At 44.4% G+C, this 18,949-nt stretch overlaps 1 protein-coding gene across 11 annotated transcripts in view; it reads left to right on the top strand.

The window, feature by feature from the left end:
- The window catches only part of CEP112 (centrosomal protein 112), a 348,495-nt gene that overhangs the window by 258,598 nt on the left and 70,948 nt on the right, over window positions 1-18,949 (top strand). For all 11 annotated transcript variants that reach the window (XR_005454199.1, XM_038757370.1, XM_038757364.1 and 8 more), the window contains one exon: window positions 4,887-5,036. Coding sequence is in view for 10 of the 11 variants with exons in the window: in XM_038757370.1 (XP_038613298.1) it covers window positions 4,887-5,036 (150 nt within the window). In the remaining variant the exon portion in view is untranslated. The remainder of the gene's footprint in view (window positions 1-4,886; window positions 5,037-18,949) is intronic.

Here is an 18,949-nt window from a genome sequence, read left to right as displayed (position 1 = left end):
GAGCAGATGATAGCTCCCTGGATCCACTCCTTACATTGGTTTAGGTCAAAATGCCCAGAGATTCCAGAGAGTTTAGATAAATCCATAGACAAGAGGCCAGTTGTAGGCAGGGGAATGTTAGGAATATAGTGGGCAAGGTTAATTCATTCATTCATTCAATCGTCTTTATTGAGCACTTACTGTGTGCAGAGCACCATAGTAGGCCCTTGGGAAGTACAAGTCGGCAACATATAGAGATGGTCCCTACCCAACAACGGGCTCACAGTCTAGAAGGGGGTTAAGGTTAAGAAGGTTAAGGATTCTAGATGGAATATTCTAAATATGAAGATTTTCCTTGTGGGCAGGGACCACATCTACCAACTCCCAACTGCTTAGTATAGTGCTCTGCACACAGTAAGTGCTCAATAAATGCCTTTAATTGTTTGAAGGATTAAGATGGAAGTTAAGGACCCATCCTGCTGCTTCGTTCAGAGGTAGAAGACTAAACCGGCTGACCCATTGCCCCCTAATAATGATGGCATTTATTAAGCACTTACTATGTGCAGAGCACTGTTCTAAGTGCTGGGGAGGTAACAAGGTGATCAGGTTGTCCCACAGGGGGCTCGCAGTCTTCATCCCCATTTTACAGATGAGGTAACTGAGGCACAGAGAAGTTAAGTGACTTGCCCAAAGTCACACAGCTGACAATTGGTGGAGCTGGGATTTGAACCCATGACCTCTGACTCCAAAGCCTGGGCTCTTTCCACTTAGCCATGCTGCTTCTCTGAAGGACAAGGACCAGTGTCTCGTTCCTACCTGTGTATTCTTTCCCAGAATTTAGTACAGTGCTCTGTTCACAGAAGACATTTAATGAATACTATCACTATTCATTCATTCAGTCGTATTTATTGAGCACGTACTTTGTGCAGAGCACTGTACTACAAGCTTGCAGAGTATACTACAGCAATAAAGAGAGACAATCCCTGCCCACAATGGGTAGGATTTCTTATGTTCCCCTCTCTTTTTTCCAGTCGATTTGAATCAGGCGAGTGTATTTTTCCCCACATCTGCACATAGATTGCTTTTTTTTTTGTAATTGCGAGAGCACATGACACATTTCTTGGGCAAGGCGGTTCCACTTAGAATATGTGTAAGAATTAATGTTTCCCCTCCAGTGTGGTGACAGCTTTCTCCTTCCCACTCTGTGCCTTGCCTAATACTTTCATAAGTTTTCTAAACTTTTCAAAGATAATCTCATTGCCCTCAGGAGGCTCATTATTCCAGAATGAATGTACAGTTTTGGTTTTCCACATGAAAAGAAACTCTTGTCTTACTCAGAACTTACTCAGAGCAGTGTTAAGGTATTTCAAGTAAATGATTTCTTTAGCACTCAGGTAATTCAGTAAAATCCCAAAACAAGACATATGATAGCTCACTTGGATGCTTCATCAATTTTTGCTGGGGTTATTTTCCTTTGTTTGCACTTCACTCATCACAGACAATGAACATGTAGAGGCAATTAGTGGTTTGGTCCCTATGAGCTTATAAAAGATCACGATCCAGTGAATCACTAGATTAAGAGTCAGGGGATATGACGAGTATTCCTGGATTTGCATGATGTGGACAGGTGACCCAGCCTTTGCATCAGTAAGATGAAGCTAACAGGGATTTCCCATCTCCGAATCAATTGAATGCTATGAGAAGTCACTGGAGTATTATCAAATTAAAAGAGGATTGTGGCAAAATTTGAAAAGTAGGTGAAAACACTTCCATCTATAACCTACTTAAAGATGTGTCATCCCACAGCCGTAAAAAAAAAAGTGGATATATTTAGCCTTCAGTTACTGACCAGGTCCTTTCGATGTATGGCTATTTTTTGTTTGCATGATTGACAACTTTTCATTTAAGAATGTGCCATCCTATTCTCTGTGGGTCTGTCTCCCTCTCTCTACCTGCTCTCTACTTATTGTGTCTTCCGTTCTTCACAGCTGTAGTCTCACTGCCCCCCTCATCCTCTTCTGTGCTTCTCCTCACTTCACCTTTCATAAGAACATATGAAATTCCCCTTAACTGGGTCAGACAAATGATCTCATCCTTCTTGGGATTCTGTCAGTTTCCTTTATTGCTGGCAGACGTGTCTTTTTTCATTCTCTCCTTCCCACAGCCTTCCTTCCCCAACCAACCAACTCCCCCACCACCCAGTCCCCCGAGGCCATCGTCCTTCACCCTAAGGCTCCGAAAGTTTCCAAGCTGCCTTTTTTCCTGTGCCCCGCCACCGCCGCCCCAGGCCGCCCTTCTCCCTGAGGACCTTCCCTCCACCCTCCCTTCCCTCTCCAGACATTTCATGCCATTTCTCTCCCCAGTGGTTCTCAGGCCGCTCCTCTCCCAGTCCGCCTTCCTTCCCTGCACCCTCAGGCTCTCGGCTTTCTCACACCCACCCCAGACCGTGGCCGCTTGGAACAGAGTGAGGCAAAGCAGATTAAACCCAGCGGATGCCCAATACAATGAAAGAAACTGGAATGTCTGTTTCATGTGATAGAAATACTCGTGTGTGTGTGTCTTATTATTATTGTTATTTTTATGGTTCTTCTTAAGCGCCTACTGTGTGCCAAGCCCTGTTCTGAGCACTGGCTGGACACAGTCCCTGTCCCACGAAGGGCTCACACTCTCAATCCCCGTTTTACAGATGAGGTAATTGAGGCCCAGAGAAGTGAAGTGACTTGCCCAAGGTCACGCAGCAGGCATGTGGCAGAGCCGGGATTAGAACCCACGTCCTTCGGACTCCCAGGCGTGTGTCCTAGCCAGTAAGCCACGCTGCTCCCCCGTCACCATCCAGATTGGTGAAGAGTAAAATGTGGCTGTCCATTACAGTTTTTTTCAATGATAGAGTGACCAGCCATGCAAATAAGGATCAAGTAATAAATGTAAATGTATCTCATTTCCGTTAAGGCCTTTGTCAATGTGGGCAGGAGCCTCCTCCCATGGCAGGAGCCCACATTGACAGGTTAGGAAAGTATAGCGGGCACACCACTGGTTCGAGGATGCTCGTTGTTGACAGGGAATATGTATGTCTCCCATGCACTTAGTGCAGTGCTCTGCACACAGTAAGCGCTCAATAAATATGATTGAATGAATGAAATCCAGAGGCTAGTTCAGAGGGCTGAATGACCACCTGCTGAGGGCTGCATTGAGTGTTATTGCACAGATGCCTCCCTTCCCTACCCGGCCTCCCGTGGCCAGTTTCGGTCAATAGGTTTATCAATTTCCTGGAGAGTGAAATGTCAAATAGGAGACTAAATTGGTTGGTGTGACTAACCTTTGGGAAGCAGGAGCTAACTTCACAATGACTCTGGTTCATCAGAAGTAACGGTTCTGCAAAAATGGAAAAAAATCAGCGGTGACATGTGCAGGGTAGGAAACAAAACAGCAGAGATCCAAATTAAGGATGGAGCAGTTTATCAACCAGAGAAAGATCTTGGAGGTGATCATATTTCTGAGTATTAATAATGGAATGTCATTGTATAAAAATTCAGGATGTAACAGGGATATTTTAGGTTGTAAAGTCCTTGCGAGGAGGGGTTGTGTTTGCCTACTCTATTATAATAATTTCCCAAGCACTTTAGTACAATGCTCTGCATGCTCAATAAATGCCATTAATTGAGTAATATACTAATGAGAAGTGCTAGAAAGTAAACCTCCCACCCTGAAATGCATATGCTAAGACCTTTATTTCAGAGTTGAGAATTGATTGAATTATCTCACTTCAAACTTGAAAGAATCCAAAGAGCAGCAAAAAGGTTTCAAGGAAAGGAAAATAGGTCATTAGAGTAAAAGTAAAAGGCTTTGAAGGTTGTTTACCATGAAGTAAAGGATGAGGTGCTGTCAATGAATGCGATTGATTGATGGATTCATAAGAATTTTCAAGTATATGGAGATTTCCTTTGGAGGAGAATGCTGACCCTCGGAGGAATGAACAAATGGAAATTTTTTGAAATTAAATTAGGAAAGCTTTCACTTGGTCACAAAGAAGATCCAACACTGGACCAGGCTTCCACGAGAAGCGGCTGAGTGCCCACCCATTCCTGGAAAAGATTCAGTAATGTTTATTTGGCACTTAGTGTATGCAGAACCCTGTACGAAGTGCTTGGGAGAGTGTTATTGATGTATGAGACACAATCCCTACCCAACAGAAGCTTACAATTGAATGGAAGATGGTGGAGGAAAAAAATAGACAATGAACGGCCCTGCATGGTGGAGCTGTTCACGGTCTTCAGGCAGGGGAATGGACTAAATGACTTCTCAAGTACCCTTCCAGTTCTATGTTTCTAGGAATACTGTTTTTCCAGACAAAAGTTTCTCTGAAGTGGTTCTACTTTAAAAAAAAAATTCAGGACGTTATATAATTAGGGAATGAAGAATCTAATTTAAAAAATTTCTCAGACTAGAATTTCTTTTAAGAATGAATGCCCATCAGAGTTAATAGACTCTTATGGTATAATGTTGATTGCCATTTTCTTCAGTTGTTACAGTTCAAGAAGTTGTGACGTGAAGAGTGGCTCTGCTCATTCCAATAACTGAGTACACTTTTCAATAAAATGTCAGATCTAAAGCATCTCGTAATTTTTTGAGAGCACAGATGTGCTTTGCTCTGATGAATAAATATTGTGCAATGTTATAATAGAAAAGTCTTCCAAATGTATTGCACTCTGCAGTTTTATGCCATTCGTATTTTTATTAGAGTTTTGTTATTTGAGGAATTTCATGCATTCTAGTGGGTGATATGTTAATTGAAAATATTTAGTTTGTACCACAGTGTGGCCAGATCTATTCACCTGTCAAGCTCAAATTCATGTAAATTTGCCCCTCACTGATGTAGTAGGAGTTATGGCATGCTGCTTTCATTTTAGATCATAACTGAACTTCAGACAAGCCTTGCCTCCCTGAGAGAGGAGAGCGGCCGACAGCAGCTAGCTTCAGAAAGGCGACTCCAGGATGTTGTTCAAAAACTGGATGATGAGAAGAAGCAGCTGATTAAAGATAATGACCGAGCAATCAAGGTAATCTGGAGTTTTCAGTCACCAGTGTTACAAACTCTTTCAATGTCAATAGGAGGACTGAAGTCAGGCTGCTGGCAAAATGAGCATGGAAATTGGGGAGTTTTCTGTAGTATTTTTAAGCGCTTACTATGTGAGCCCACTATTGGGTAGGGACTGTCTCTATATGTTGCCAACGTGTAATTCCCAAGCGCTTAGTACAGTGCTCTGCACACAGTAAGCGCTCAATAAATACGATTGATGATGATGATGATGTCCAGCAGCAACTAGATGCTGGGGTAGATATGGGCTAATAAGGTTGGACATGATCCATGTCCCACATGGGGCTCACAGTCTTCATCCCCATTTTACCGTTGAGGTAACTGAGACACGGAGAGGTGAAGCGATTTGCCCGAGGTCACACGCAGACATGTGGCGGCGCCGGGATTAGAACCCAGGACCTTCAGACTCTTAGGCCCAGGCTTTATCACACTGTTTCTTATTTACACAGTGGTCAGTAGTTCCAATGACCAGACAGGAGCTTTCGTATAGCTGGTGACTCACTCTTACTGACCCAATCAATCACCTCTATAAAAATTCATATTTTTTTTTTTTGGCAAGCCTAAGCCATACACTTAGATCAGATATTTGAAAACATGTAGCTCCGTCTCTTGAGATGGTGAAAACGGCTGGAGTATTCGCAGGTGTTTCTCAGCGACAAAGCCTATCTGTTTACAAATATAAGAGATCAGCGTCCTGCGTAATCCGTCCTTGGCTGGCAGGGTTTCCCAGTGTATTTGCAAAGAAGATGCCGCTTCTGGAGTTGTAAACCTTTCCTCGGGTCTGGCGGAAATGCACTCGAGCTGTGCACCTTCCCCTCTGAGAACCTGGCGGGCCTTTCCCGCGACTTGTCCCATTATTATAGAGCCGCAGAAGTGTTCGGGGGAGTTGGGCTGTCCAGGTGGGAGCCAATTCTCGAAGTAGTTTCTTGTTCCCCCTCTGAGCAAAGGAAATGAATGTAAAATTTGACATTGCACAGGTTTTAATCTGTGAGAATTGGCATCTGGGAACCTTTTATAAAAACAGTTTGAAAGGAGAGCAAAAACCTTTTTAGTTTCCCACAAAAAGGCTTAGTAACTTCTCTTTGTTAAAATAGTTTTCAAACATGTTTTCTCCCTTAAAATAATAAAAAAATCGGGGCGGGGGGGAGGTGGAGGCGTAGTAACTTCTCTTTGTTATAACAGTTTTCGAACATGTTTTCTCCCTTAAAATAATAGAAAAATCGCGGGGTGGCGGGGGAGGTTTCCCACCATGTTTTTCTCCTATAGGTGCTTGGAGAAGTTGGTACTGTAGAAGCATCTTGCTAATTGGGTTGGATTTTCTGTGTGACAAAATTATTAATTTGCATTGTAGCTTTTACCCAGGTGACTGGTAACTACTCCTTCAAATGCATCCCTTCTTTTTCCAGTGGAACTTTGGGTTATTTATTTTCCTCTTTTTCCTTTTCACTTCTTTTTTACTTTGTGATTGTAATTCTTTTCAGCCAAAGGCTTCTAAGTGAAAAATTATATTTAAAAATGCTTATAATTCCATTGAGAAAGGAAAGTATCTGGCAGGGACTGATTTGCATGGTACATTTTTATGTTTTCATTTTTATTAAAATCTCAGTTTATAAAACTACCCCAAGTCCTGTCAGTTGAGTAAAATCAAACCTTGGAAGCTGAATTTTTATAATATTAAATAATAGATGTGAGGGCAGCGTGGCGCAGTGGGAAGAGCCCAGGCTTGGGAGCCAGAGGCCATGGGTTCGAATCCCGGCTCCGCCACTTGTCAGCTGTGTGACCTTGGGCAAGTCACTTAACTTCTCTGAGCCTCAGTTCCCTCCTCTCTAAAATGGGGATTAAGACTGTGAGCCCCACGAGGGACAACCTGATCACCTTGTATCCCCCCAGCGCTTAGAACAGTGCTTCGCACATAGTAAGCGCTTAACAAATGTCATCATTATTATTACCGAGTCCCGAAATGTCTTGAAATTGAATGGGGGGATTGAAAAGAATAGGTGCCTCCGTGAAAAAACAAATCTTTCTTCCAATTCTCCCAAAGGGATTTTGTTAACTGTGAATCAGAGATCAATTATGTGAATCCTAATAGCTGTTTCAGAGAGCAGGTTATCAAGACAAAGCATGTGGGATGGGTATAGGTATAGATAAGCCACATCTATATGTATATGTGATATGTAATGGTGCCCTAGGAGTCTCTTCCACACAGCTGGCAGAGCGGGCGAACGTGAAAACATGTTCCTGCCCTGGCCCGATGGAGAAGACTACATTGCAATGACTGTCAATACATCCTCTAAACTGTAAGCTCATTGTAGGCAAGCAACTTGACTACCAACACTGTTGTTTTGCAGTCTCCCAAGTGCTTAGTAAAGTCCTCTGCACACAGAAAGTGCTTACTAAATACCATAGATTGATTCTGGCAGAAGAGCTACTCAGACTTTCTCCAAACACAAGCAGTGGCCCTTACCTAAGCCAAAGAAAGGGCTGCTGATCCCATCAGAGGAAAGCTAAACCCTGGGTTGGGCTAGGCCCCAAGAAAAAGGGTCACAGCAGCATGGCATAGTGGATAGAGCACAGCTCTGGGAGTCAGAAGTCATGGGTTCTAATCCTGACTCCGCTGTTGTCTGCCGTGTGACCTTGGGTAAGTCACTTAACTTCTCTGTGTCTGTTACCTCATCAGTAAAATGGGGATTGAGACTGTGAGCCCCACGTGGGACAGGGACTGTGTCCAAACCAATTTGCTTGTATCCACCCCAGCGCTTTATTCAGTGCCTGGAGTATAGTAAGCACTTAACAAATACCATAATTGTTATCATTATTATTGTTGTTATTATTATTATTGCTATTAGTGTCAGGGCTCCCAGACCTGAACAGGGGGAACAAGTGATGAGGCCACTCCCACCCTCGCATCCTCAGTCCTAGCCTCACCCCACACAAGACGGGGAGGACAGATAGTCCCTAAAGTCTTGGTCTTATTAATTGTTTTTTATTTTTTTACCATCAGGACCCCTAGGACTGGATGGGGAAGATTTACTTGGCTTCCCTCTCCCCCAAACCCGGCTCTAGGGGACCATGAAGCCCAGATCGGGCACGAGGGCTCGGAGCCGGGAGTTTATACATTCCCAAGTGGTTCATTGGGTGGTCCCGAGATTTCCAGGGAGAGATAAGGGAATACTGGGAAAATGACATGGGGTACGGCTGGGTTATGTATGGCCACAGCACCTCCCCAGGGCCGTACCGCATGCATGGAGCTCAGGGGAACAGAAAGAACTCAGAGCAGCTGAAAAGGAACTGGTCAGGAAGAGAGAGTCCAGGGAGAGAGGGGAAAAGACTGCAAGGATATAAAGGACCAGTAAAGAAAAGGGACTCGCACAGCGACAGTGGATTACAGGAAAGAAGAAAGGGAGAGAGGGCACCACAGTGTAGCAGTGAAGGAGAATGAGAAGGGAAAAGGGGAGAATCAGAGTAAGAAACAGGAGTAGAAATCAGTAACAGAAAGGAGTGATAATAATTCGTTCATTCATTCAATCGTATTTATTGAGCACTTACTGTGTGCAGAGCACTGTACTAAGCGCTTGGGAAGCACAAGTTGGCAACATATAGAGACGGTCCCTACCCAACAGCGGGCTCACAGTCTAGAAGGGGAAGATAGAGAAGAAAACAAAACATATTAACAAAATAAAATAAATAGAATAAATATGTACAAATAAATAAATAGAGTAATAAATACGTACAAACATATATACATATATACAGGTGCTGTGGGGAGGGGAAGGAGGTAAGGCGGGGGGATGGGGGGGAATGGGGAGGTATTGTGGTATTTAAGTGGTATTTAAGTACTTACTATGTGTCAAGCACTGTTCTAAGCGTTGGGGTGGATACAAGATAATCATGTCAGGCCCAGACCCTGTCCCACTTGGGCTCCCAGTCTAGGTAGGACTGAAAAGGTATTGAAACCCCATTTTCAGATGAGGAAAGCAAAGCCCAGAGAAGTTAAGTGACTTTCCCCAGGTCATACAACAGCTAAGTAGTGCTGTCGGAATGAACCCAGGTCCCCTGACTCCCAAGCTCACTCTCTTTCCACTAAACCATGCTGCGTCTCCTGTATCTGGAAGACCAACGGAAGACAGAAGGACACAAGTTTGGGGAAGATAAGTTGCAAGAGGAGACATATTAGAGAAAGAATATCAAGAAAGAAAAGGGACTGGGAGAGAGGAGGAAAAGTTTAGGGTTTGTCTGAACCTAAGAACAGGTTTTATGCTCATCTGGGCCTTCTGTTCCATGGAACACATAAGCTGAAGGAACTCTTCCAGAAAACCTACCAATGCTTTTATGAATCGCTGATTTATCAGTGGTATTTACTGAGTGCTTACTGTGTACAGAGCACTGTACTGAGTATTTGGGTGAGGACAATACAATAGGATCGGTAGCAGGATCCCTGCCCTCAAGGAAATGTCTTAAACAGAGGTGTTGAAGCTTGGAGAACTGCTACAACATCACGGAGTAATAACATTGTGGCAGCACACCCTCCTGCTTGAAGATACTGTTATTCTGGAGCTAGAGAGGTCAGTGTATTGTACCCAATGGGTGCTTTGTGATACCATTACTATTCCCCATGCCTCCCCATCCATCAGTGAAACATATTTATCGAGCACATAGTGTGTGCAGAGCCCTGTCGTCATGACTGGCATTTCTACCTCGTTCCCAGTGGGAACACTGGCCCAGGCTGGAGCAGGCTTCCGGGATAGTCTGGCTGGGGTGCAGTGGCAGCATTGCTTCGGGCTTGGGAATGACTCTGTGCTACCTTGGTTCCCCGATTAGGGCAGGATCCTCTTTAGTGACAGGCCCTGCACCCTCTTTTCCATCCTCCAGCCCCTGTCTGAAGAAACAGCCACTGAAGAGACTGGCTAGAAAGTGTGGTCTTTGGCCACTGAGTCTAGGCAAGCATTTCACCCTTGGGCTTGCTTTAATCAGGTGAGACGTTTCTGTTCAGGTAACACGGCATTCTGTGTTTCCATCTGTGTATTCTTTCCTGGTGCTTAGTTCAGTGCTCTCCACACAGTAAACACTTGAGAAATAAATTATATTGCTAGTATTACTCCTGTAATAATGATAACAATAATTATGGTACATGTTAAGTGCTTACCATGTGCCAAGCACTGTTCTAAGTGCTGGGGTCGATATACGTTCATCAGGTTGGACACAGTCCCTGTCCCACTTGGGGCTCACACTCTTATCCCCATTTTACAGATGAGGTAACTGAGGCACAGAGAAGTTAAGTGACTTTCCCAAGGTCACGCAGCAGGCATGTGGCGGAACCCAGGTGCAAGATGATACATCTGCAATTTTGGTGTAGGGCCCGATTAAGATTATTCCCTGCCAGTTTTGGTTTATTTGAATTGATAGTTAAGAAACAACATGGCCTAGTGGATAGAGCACAGACATGGGAGTCAGAAGGACCTGGGTTCTAAGGGCAGCTCACTTCAAGGTAGAAGTGCAGTGTGGCCTAGTGGATAGAGCATGGGTTTGTGAGTCAGAAGATCCTGGGTTCTAATGTCGACTCTGCCACTTCTCTGCTCTGTGACCTTGAGCAAGTCATTTCACTTCTCTGTGCCTCAGTTACCCCATCTGCAAAATGGGGATTGAGACTATGAGCCCCACGGGTGACAGGGACCGTGTCCAGCCTGATTGCTTGTATCCCGCACAGCGCTTAATACAGTGCCTGGTGCACAGTAAGCACTAAAGAAATACCACAATTATTAGGACTTAAATTTTCCGTGACTCAAGTTACCTCATCTGTAACATGGGGTTGAGACTGTGAGCTCTCTGTGGGACAGGGACTGCGCCCAACCTGACTAGCTTGCATCTGTACCCCACTGCTTAGTACAGTGCATGGCACATAGTAAGTGCTTAACATAAACCATTTTAAAAAAGGAACCCTAAAGAGTGAGGATAATGCTGTTAGCGGAGCTATGTTGAAACTCACACTTTAATTCCTTGTGAGAAGTGTTAGAAAGACTCTACGAAATGACTCCAGAATTGTCTGTTACCCCCATGCCGCTAGTGCTAACTCCTTTCTTTGAAGCCAATATATTGAAAGACACTCACTGTGAAGCCAGATGTCTGAGCACAGAATGCTTATCAAGGAGAAATGTTACTAAATTTTTGCTGCGAGGCGTGGGGAAGGAATTTTAAAGCCTTGCTGCATCTTTCTCTCTCTGTTTCTCTCTCGCGTGCACACGCGCGCGCACCACTGTCTTGAGTTCAGAGGGAAAGGTCATTAGTAGGGCATCAGAAATCGGGTCTATGTTACCAGAAGGTCTGGTCAGCAATGAAAGAATGTTTCCAGAGATTGGGCAATTCTTACTGAGCTTAAAGCCTAGAGAATTCCACCCTCCAAAAAATAATAATTACAAAGCTCACTGGAAGTCGTTGGTCTGAGTTAGCATTGAGAAACAGAAACCTTCCCTGACCGGCACAAAATGACGGAGACCTGAACATTATTATTTGCTTTAGAAGAGCAGGGACTGTTGTTATAGGCAGATTAAGGAATTCTCAGCAGAGATTTTTCAGTGGGCAGAGAGGCTTAAGGTCAATAACCTGAAACTTGTCATACTCGTCACCTTGTGAGTGCTCGATAAGAGAGCAAGAAAGACCAACAGCACACAAGACCAACTGTGTGCAAAGCAATCAATCAATCAATCGTATTTATTGAGCACTTACTGTGTGCAAAGCACTGTACTAAATCAATCAATCAATCATATTTATTGAGCACTTACTGTGTGCAGAGCACTGTACTAAGCGCTTGGGAAGTACAAGTTGGCAACATCTAGAGACAGTCCCTACCCAACAGCGGGCTCACAGTCTAGAAGGGGGAGACAGACGACAAAACAAAACATATTAACAAAGTAAAATAAATAGAATAAATCAATCAATTGTATTTATTGAGCGCTTACTGTGTGCAGAGCACTGTACTAAGCGCTTGGGAATGTTTGTACATATTTATTACTCTATTTAACTTGTACATATACAGCCTGTGTGCAAGTGCTTGGGAGAGCACAATATAATAACAAACAGACACATTCCCTGCCCTTTTAGACTGTGAGCCCACTGTTGGGTAGGGACTGTCTCTTTATGTTGCCAATTTGTACTTCCCAAGCGCTTAGTACAGTGCTCTGCACATAGTAAGTGCTCAATAAATACGATTGATGATGATGATGAACAAGCTCACAGTCTAGAGGGGGAGACAGGCATTAAGATACATAAATAAATAAATTAAATAAATAAATAACAGATATATCCCTATGTGCCGTGGGGATGGGAGGGAGGATGAATGAAGGGACCAAGTTAGGGCAATGCAGAAGAGATTGGGAGGAGAGGAGGGCTTAGTCGGGGAAGGCTTCTTGGAGGAGATGTGCCTTCAAATAAGGCTAAGAAGTTGGGGAGAGCAATTATCCGATGGATAGGAGGAGGCCAGAGGTAGAATGTGGGTGACAGGTTGATGGCAAGATAGATGAGGCCGAGGTAGAATGAGAAGGTTAGCATTAGAGGAACAAAGTGTGTGAGCTGGGTTGTAGGAGGAGAATAGCAAGGTGAGGTGAGGGGGCAAGGTGATTAAGTGCCTTAAAGCCAATGATGAGGAGTTTTTGTTTGATGTGGAGGTGGATAGGTAATCACTGGAGTTCCCGGAGGAGTGGGGAAACACGATCTGAATGTTTTTGAAGGAAAATGATCAGGGCAACAGAAAGGAATATGGTCTGGAGTGGGGAGAGACAGGAGGCTGGGAGGTCAGCAAGGAGGCTGATACAGTAATCGAGGCGGTTAAGATAAGTGCTTGCATTAATGTGATAGCAGTTTGGATGGAGAGGAAGGGGCAGATTTTAGCGCTGTTGTGAAGGTAGAACTGACAAGATTTAGTGATGGCTTGAATATGTGGGTTGAATGTGAGAGAGGAGTCAAGGATAATGCCAGCGTTCCGGGCTTGTGATACGGAACGGATGGCGGTGCCATCTGCAGTGATGGGAAAGTGAAGCAGCGTGGCTCAGTGGAAAGAGCCCGGGCTTGGGAGTCAGAGGTCATGGGTTCTAATTCCGGCTCCGCCACTTGCCTGCTGTGTGACCTTGAGCAAATCACTTGACTTCTCTGTGCCCCAGTTGCCCTCATCTGTCAAAAGGGGATGAAGACCGTAAGCCCCATGTGGGACAACCTCATTATCTTGTGTCTACCCCAGCGCTTAGAACAGTGCTTGGCACATAGTGAGTTCTTAAGAAATACCGTATAATTATTATTATTATTAAAGTGAGTGAGAGGATAGGGTTTGGGTGGGAAGATAAGAAGTGCAGTTTTAGCCATATCAAGTTTGAATAGAGAGGGGACACCCATCAGATAATAATAATAATGATAATAATAATAATGATGATGGCATTTATTAAGCGCTTACTATGTGCAAAGCACTGTTCTAAGTGCTGGGAAGGTTACAAGGTGATCAGGTTGTCCCACAGGGGGCTCACAGTCTTAATCCCCATTTTACAGGTGAGGTAACTGAGGCACAGAGAAGTTAAGCGACTTGCCCAAAGTCACACAGATGACAATTGGCAGAGCCGGGATTTGAACCCATGACCTCTGACTCCAAAGCCCGTGCTCTTTTCCACTGAGGCACACTGCTTCTCTAAGCGTAGCCTAGTAGCCTAGTGGAAAGAGGACAAAACCGGTAGAGCTCAATCAATCAATCAATTGATCGTATTTATTGAGCGCTTACTGTGGGCAGAGCACTGTACTAAACGCTTGGGAAGTACAAATTGGCAACATATAGAGACGGTCCCTACCCAACAGTGGGCTCACAGTCTAGAAGGGGGAGACAGAGAACAAAACCAAACATATTAACAAAATAAACTAAATAGAATAGATATGTACAAGTAAAATAAATAAATAGAGTAATAAATATATACAAACATATATACATATATACAGGTGCTGTGGGGAAGGGAAGGAGGTAAGGTGGGGGGGATGGAGAGGGGGAAGAGGGGGAGAGGAAGGAGGGGGCTCAGTCTGGGAAGGCCTCCTGGAGGAGGTGAGCTCTCAGTAGGGCCCTGAATTAGATCCTTGAATTAGATCTGGGTTCTAATTGTGGCTCCGCCACTTGCTTGGTGTGTGATCTTAGGTAAGTCAGTTGACTTTTATCAATCAATCAGTGGTATCTGTTGAGCACTTACTGTGTGCAGAACACTTTACTAAGCTTTTGGGTAAGTACGACTTACTGTGAGCCCCATGTGGAACAGGGACTGTGTAACACAGTTCTTGGCACAAAGCAAATTCTGAACAAGTCATCATCATCATCAATCATATTTATTGAGCGCTTACTGTGTGCAGAGCACTGTACTAAGCGCTTGGGAAGTGCAAGTTGGCAACATATAGAGACAGTCCCTACCCAACAGTGGGCTCACAGTCTGAAAGGGGGAGACAGAGAACAAAACCAAACATACTAAATTGTTATTGTTGTAATCTAAAATGAACACATTTTCTAGAGTTCCCAATGGGATGGGGCAGTTTTGGGGTGTGGGACTTCCATGGAGTGAGGACAAAGTCCAAGCATAGCGGAGGAGAAAAAGGCAAGGGGGGGCAGACTAGAGAGACAGAGATGGCCAAACAAAGCAAGAAAGAGCGAGAAACTGAACTTTAAGAACATGAACAGTGTAGCTACTACGACAGACCGAGCCTCCGTGTAATTGCCGTATTTATTTAAAGCTTAGGACGTGCCAAGCCCTGTACTAAGTGCTGGGGTGGATGTAAGATTCATTCATTCAGTCAGTCATACTTATTGAGTGTTTACTTTGTGCAAAGCACTGTACTGAGCATTTGGGAGAGTACAGTATAACAGTAAACTGACACATTCCCCTGCCCACAACGATCAGGTCCCACATGGAGCTCATGGTCTAGGTAGGAGGGAGAACAGATACTGAATCCCCATTTTACAGATGAGGGAACTGCTGAACAAGAATTTAAGTGACTTGCCCAAGGTCAAGAAGCAGGCGAGCGGTGGAGCCGGGACTAGAACCCAGGTCCTTTGACTCCCAGCTCGGTGTCTTTCCATCTAGCCCAGAACTCCGTCTCTGATAGTGGTCACTGGATGACTGTGAGCCCACTTTTTTAGACTGTGAGCCCACTGTTGGGTAGGGACTGTCTCTATATGTTGCCAACTTGTACTTCCCAAGCGCTTAGTACAGTGCTCTGCACACAGTAAGCGCTCAATAAATGCGATTGATTGATTGATTGATTGACTAGAAGCAGAAAGGGAGAATGAAAGTCAGAGAGAGGCTGACAGAAGCAGAAAGGTGGGAGAGAGAAGAGTGAGCAAACCCACAACTCCTGCCGTGGCCAAACATGGGATTTTTGGCGGGGGATCATCATCATTGTCCTCATCGGTATTTATTGAGTGCTTTTTGTGTGCAGAGCACTCTACTAAGCCCTTGGGAGAGGATATTACAACAGAGCTTGTAGGCGTGTTCCCTGCCCCCAATTAACCCCCATTAGCTATTGTTCGGGTGATGAGACTGGACTACAGGACGCTGGAATGATCCTGCCTTTGGCTGTCAATCAATCAATCAATCGTATTTATTGAGCGCTTACTGTGTGCAGAGCACTGTACTAAGCGCTTAAGTACAAGTTGGCAACATATAGAGACAGTCCCTACCCAACAGTGGGCTCACAGTCTAAAAGGGGGAGACAGAGAACAATACCAAACATACTAACAAAATAAAATAAATAGAATAGATATGTACAAATAAAATAAATAAATAAATAGAGTAATAAATATGTACAAACATATATACATATATACAGGCGCTGTGGGGAAGGGAAGGAGGTAAGATGGGGGGGATGGAGAGGGGGACGATGGGGAGAGGAAGGAAGGGGATCAGTCTGGGAAGGCCTCCTGGAGGAGGTGAGCTCTCATTAGGGCCTTGAAGGGAGGAAGAGAGCTAGCGTGGAGGAGATGGGCCTTCTGTCCCTCAAATTCTGGCCTTGGCTTGAAGAGTGGACAGGTAGGTGGTTCTAAGGCTAACTTTGGAGGCCTTTGACCTCCAGTCGATCTCCCCCTCTAGACTGTAAACTCGTTGTGGACAGGGAATGTGTGAAATTGTTATATTGTACTCTCCCAAGTGCTTAGTTAAGTGTCCTGCACACCGTAAGCCTAGAATAAATACAGTTGACTGACACATAAATTTTGTGAAGTGAGGGAAGACTACCCACACATTTAATTTGAATTATTTTGGACATTACAAAAGGAATGTAAAATAAACTTGGTATCTGAATTATCTGATTATCTTGTATCAACTCACACTTAGGACAGTCCTCTAGACTGTAAGTTCCTTGTGGGCAGGAAACACGTCTACCGACTGTTTTATTTGTACTCCCCAAGTTAATAATGATGGCATTTATTAAGCACTTACTGTGTGCAAAGCACTGTTCTAAGCGCTGGGGAGGATACAAGGTGATCAGGTTGTCCCATGTGGGGCTCACAGTCAATCCCCATTTTATAGATGAGGGAACTGAGACCCAAAGAAGTGAAGTGACATGCCCAAAGTCACACAGCTGACAACTGGCGGAGCTGGGATTAGAACCCACAACCTCTGACTCCCAAGCCTGGGTTCTTTCCACTGAGCCAAGCTTCTTCTCTAAATTCCAAGTTCTTAGTACAGTGCTCTGCACACAGTAATCACTCAATAAATACCAGTGATTGATTGGTATTAGCCATTTAACAAATGACAAGAAGTATAATTATTATTATGAAACTTGGCTCTCAGACATTGCCTTCATAGGAGACCCGAAGGGAATACTGAAAAAGCTGGTCACAGCTGAAAATAAGGGGTGGCTGGGGAAAAGTTGGCCTAGAATAATTCATAGGTGGGTTTCTAATGTGAATTACCAGGGAAGAAGTCAGTAAAAAAGACTGAGAAACCATTATTGCTTTTAAACGAGAACCAGGAACCTCTTGTATTGCAGTTTCTATCACTTTCTCCAAGATAATTTCTCCATGCCCTCTCTCCACCTGCGTAAACATAAGAATGTTCAAAACCTCATTATTGAGGTGAAATATTTCAAGGCAAAGCATGACTTGCATCTCACCCCTACTTAACTCCTAATTTTGAGCGATTAATAAATTAGGCTCAGTAGCTTTTTAAGAGGTAACACACCTCATCTGGCAAAACAGGGGTGTTGTCCTTTGCTCTCCCCAAACTTGATTTTAAAATATGCAGAAGCCCGCCTGAATGATGTGTAAGCCAAGACAAACAGACATGCTCATAAAAGAAAGCGGCCTGTTTAAAAGCAAACATTACTTTTCCTTTTGCCCGTTGCTTTTTCTCATTTTTTTTTAATACACCTGCCTATCTAAGTAGCAGATTTATTCCAGGAATGAGGAATAAATTCCTCACCTTCATTTTCCTCCCCAGGCCTTAGCCCCATAGACTGCTCATTCCATCTGGCCAATGTCCTGTCAGCCTGCCTAGCTGCCAACTCGTCAATTAGTTTTCAGTAATCAAACTTGGCGACTGCTAATCGTCAGATTAGACAATTGACAGATTCTCCGTCACACTGTGGGAACTTGAAAGCATGAGACGATTTCTACATTGTGCTTCAGGGAGGTCACTTAACCACCCATTAATGATTAAAGCTGTTGGTTTTGTATGTTGTTGAAGAGCAGTAAATCCCCGTTTTCTTAAAAGCCGTGGAATTTGGCCTCATTTTGGCCTTAGCTCTGTTCGTCAATAAACTCATTAGAAATCGTTCTTGGTGTGGGCACGGTAGAAGCATGATCGACCACACTTGGGGTAAAGTCAAAACAGTGCTGTCATCAACTGCAGAAGCAGCAACATTTAGTAGATGCCTGCTTGGGTACAGTTCCAGAGGCATGGAGACATTCCAAAAATATGGCAGAACCTCTGCCCTCAAGTAGTTTACAATGCAGTAACGAGGATAAACTGACCTAATTTGAAAGAACAGTGGTTATAAGACTATTCCGCCTCTCTCCTCAGCATGTTCTTTAGAACATTCTAGCTTTAGGTACAGTGATTTGCTCTTTGTAATTGAAGGCACTGGCTCTCATCTTGGTCGCCAGTGGATGAGCCTAACTGAAATGACTGATGCTGCGTGGTCTCTGCAAGGGTTAATGTCTCTCCAGGTAGCTGCTATGACCATCCTTCCCCAAACTCTGGCTGTTTCTGACACTTTCTCTTCTCCCTTGGTCAGAAATCATTTTACATGCCCATCAGGCCTGCCTGTGATTGAAATCTATTTCCGATTCCGCTGGGTCCTCGAGACTCTTCCGTAATCATCATCATCAATCGTATTTATTGAGCGCTTACTATGTGCAGAGCACTTGGGAAGTACAAATTGGCAACATATAGAGACAGTCCCTACCCAACAGTGGGCTCACAGTCTAAAAGGGGGAGACAGAGAACAAAACCAAACATACTAACAAAAATAGTTCTTTAGCATACCGAGGTTGCTCGGAGAGTGGTCACACAACCTAGGTTCGATGAGGTGGACCCAAGCCTTCCCTCACTCCCATCTTGTCACCCAAAGGGTGACTGGAAGGAGTCTCGAAAAGCCCACTTTGGGCCAAAACAACTGCAGTGATGGGGTGGGGACCCCATCAGAGAGCAAATGGAAGGGGCTCAAGCAAGGAAGAGAAGAGTTAATGGCAACTATCACAGCTCCCACCACCCCGGCTGCCACCTCCACTGATGCCAGAAGGGAGGACGAGGGAGCCAAGGGAAAGAGGGCTTAATTGGGGAAAACCCCTTGGAGGAGATGTGTCCTTACTCGCTATGTGCCAGACACTGTACTGAGCACTGGGGTAGACTGTAAGCTCGTGGTGGG

This window comes from Tachyglossus aculeatus, chromosome 15 (assembly GCF_015852505.1).
Source record: "Tachyglossus aculeatus isolate mTacAcu1 chromosome 15, mTacAcu1.pri, whole genome shotgun sequence".
Taxonomy (NCBI): domain Eukaryota; kingdom Metazoa; phylum Chordata; class Mammalia; order Monotremata; family Tachyglossidae; genus Tachyglossus; species Tachyglossus aculeatus.
This window is presented reverse-complemented; position numbering and strand designations above follow the sequence as displayed.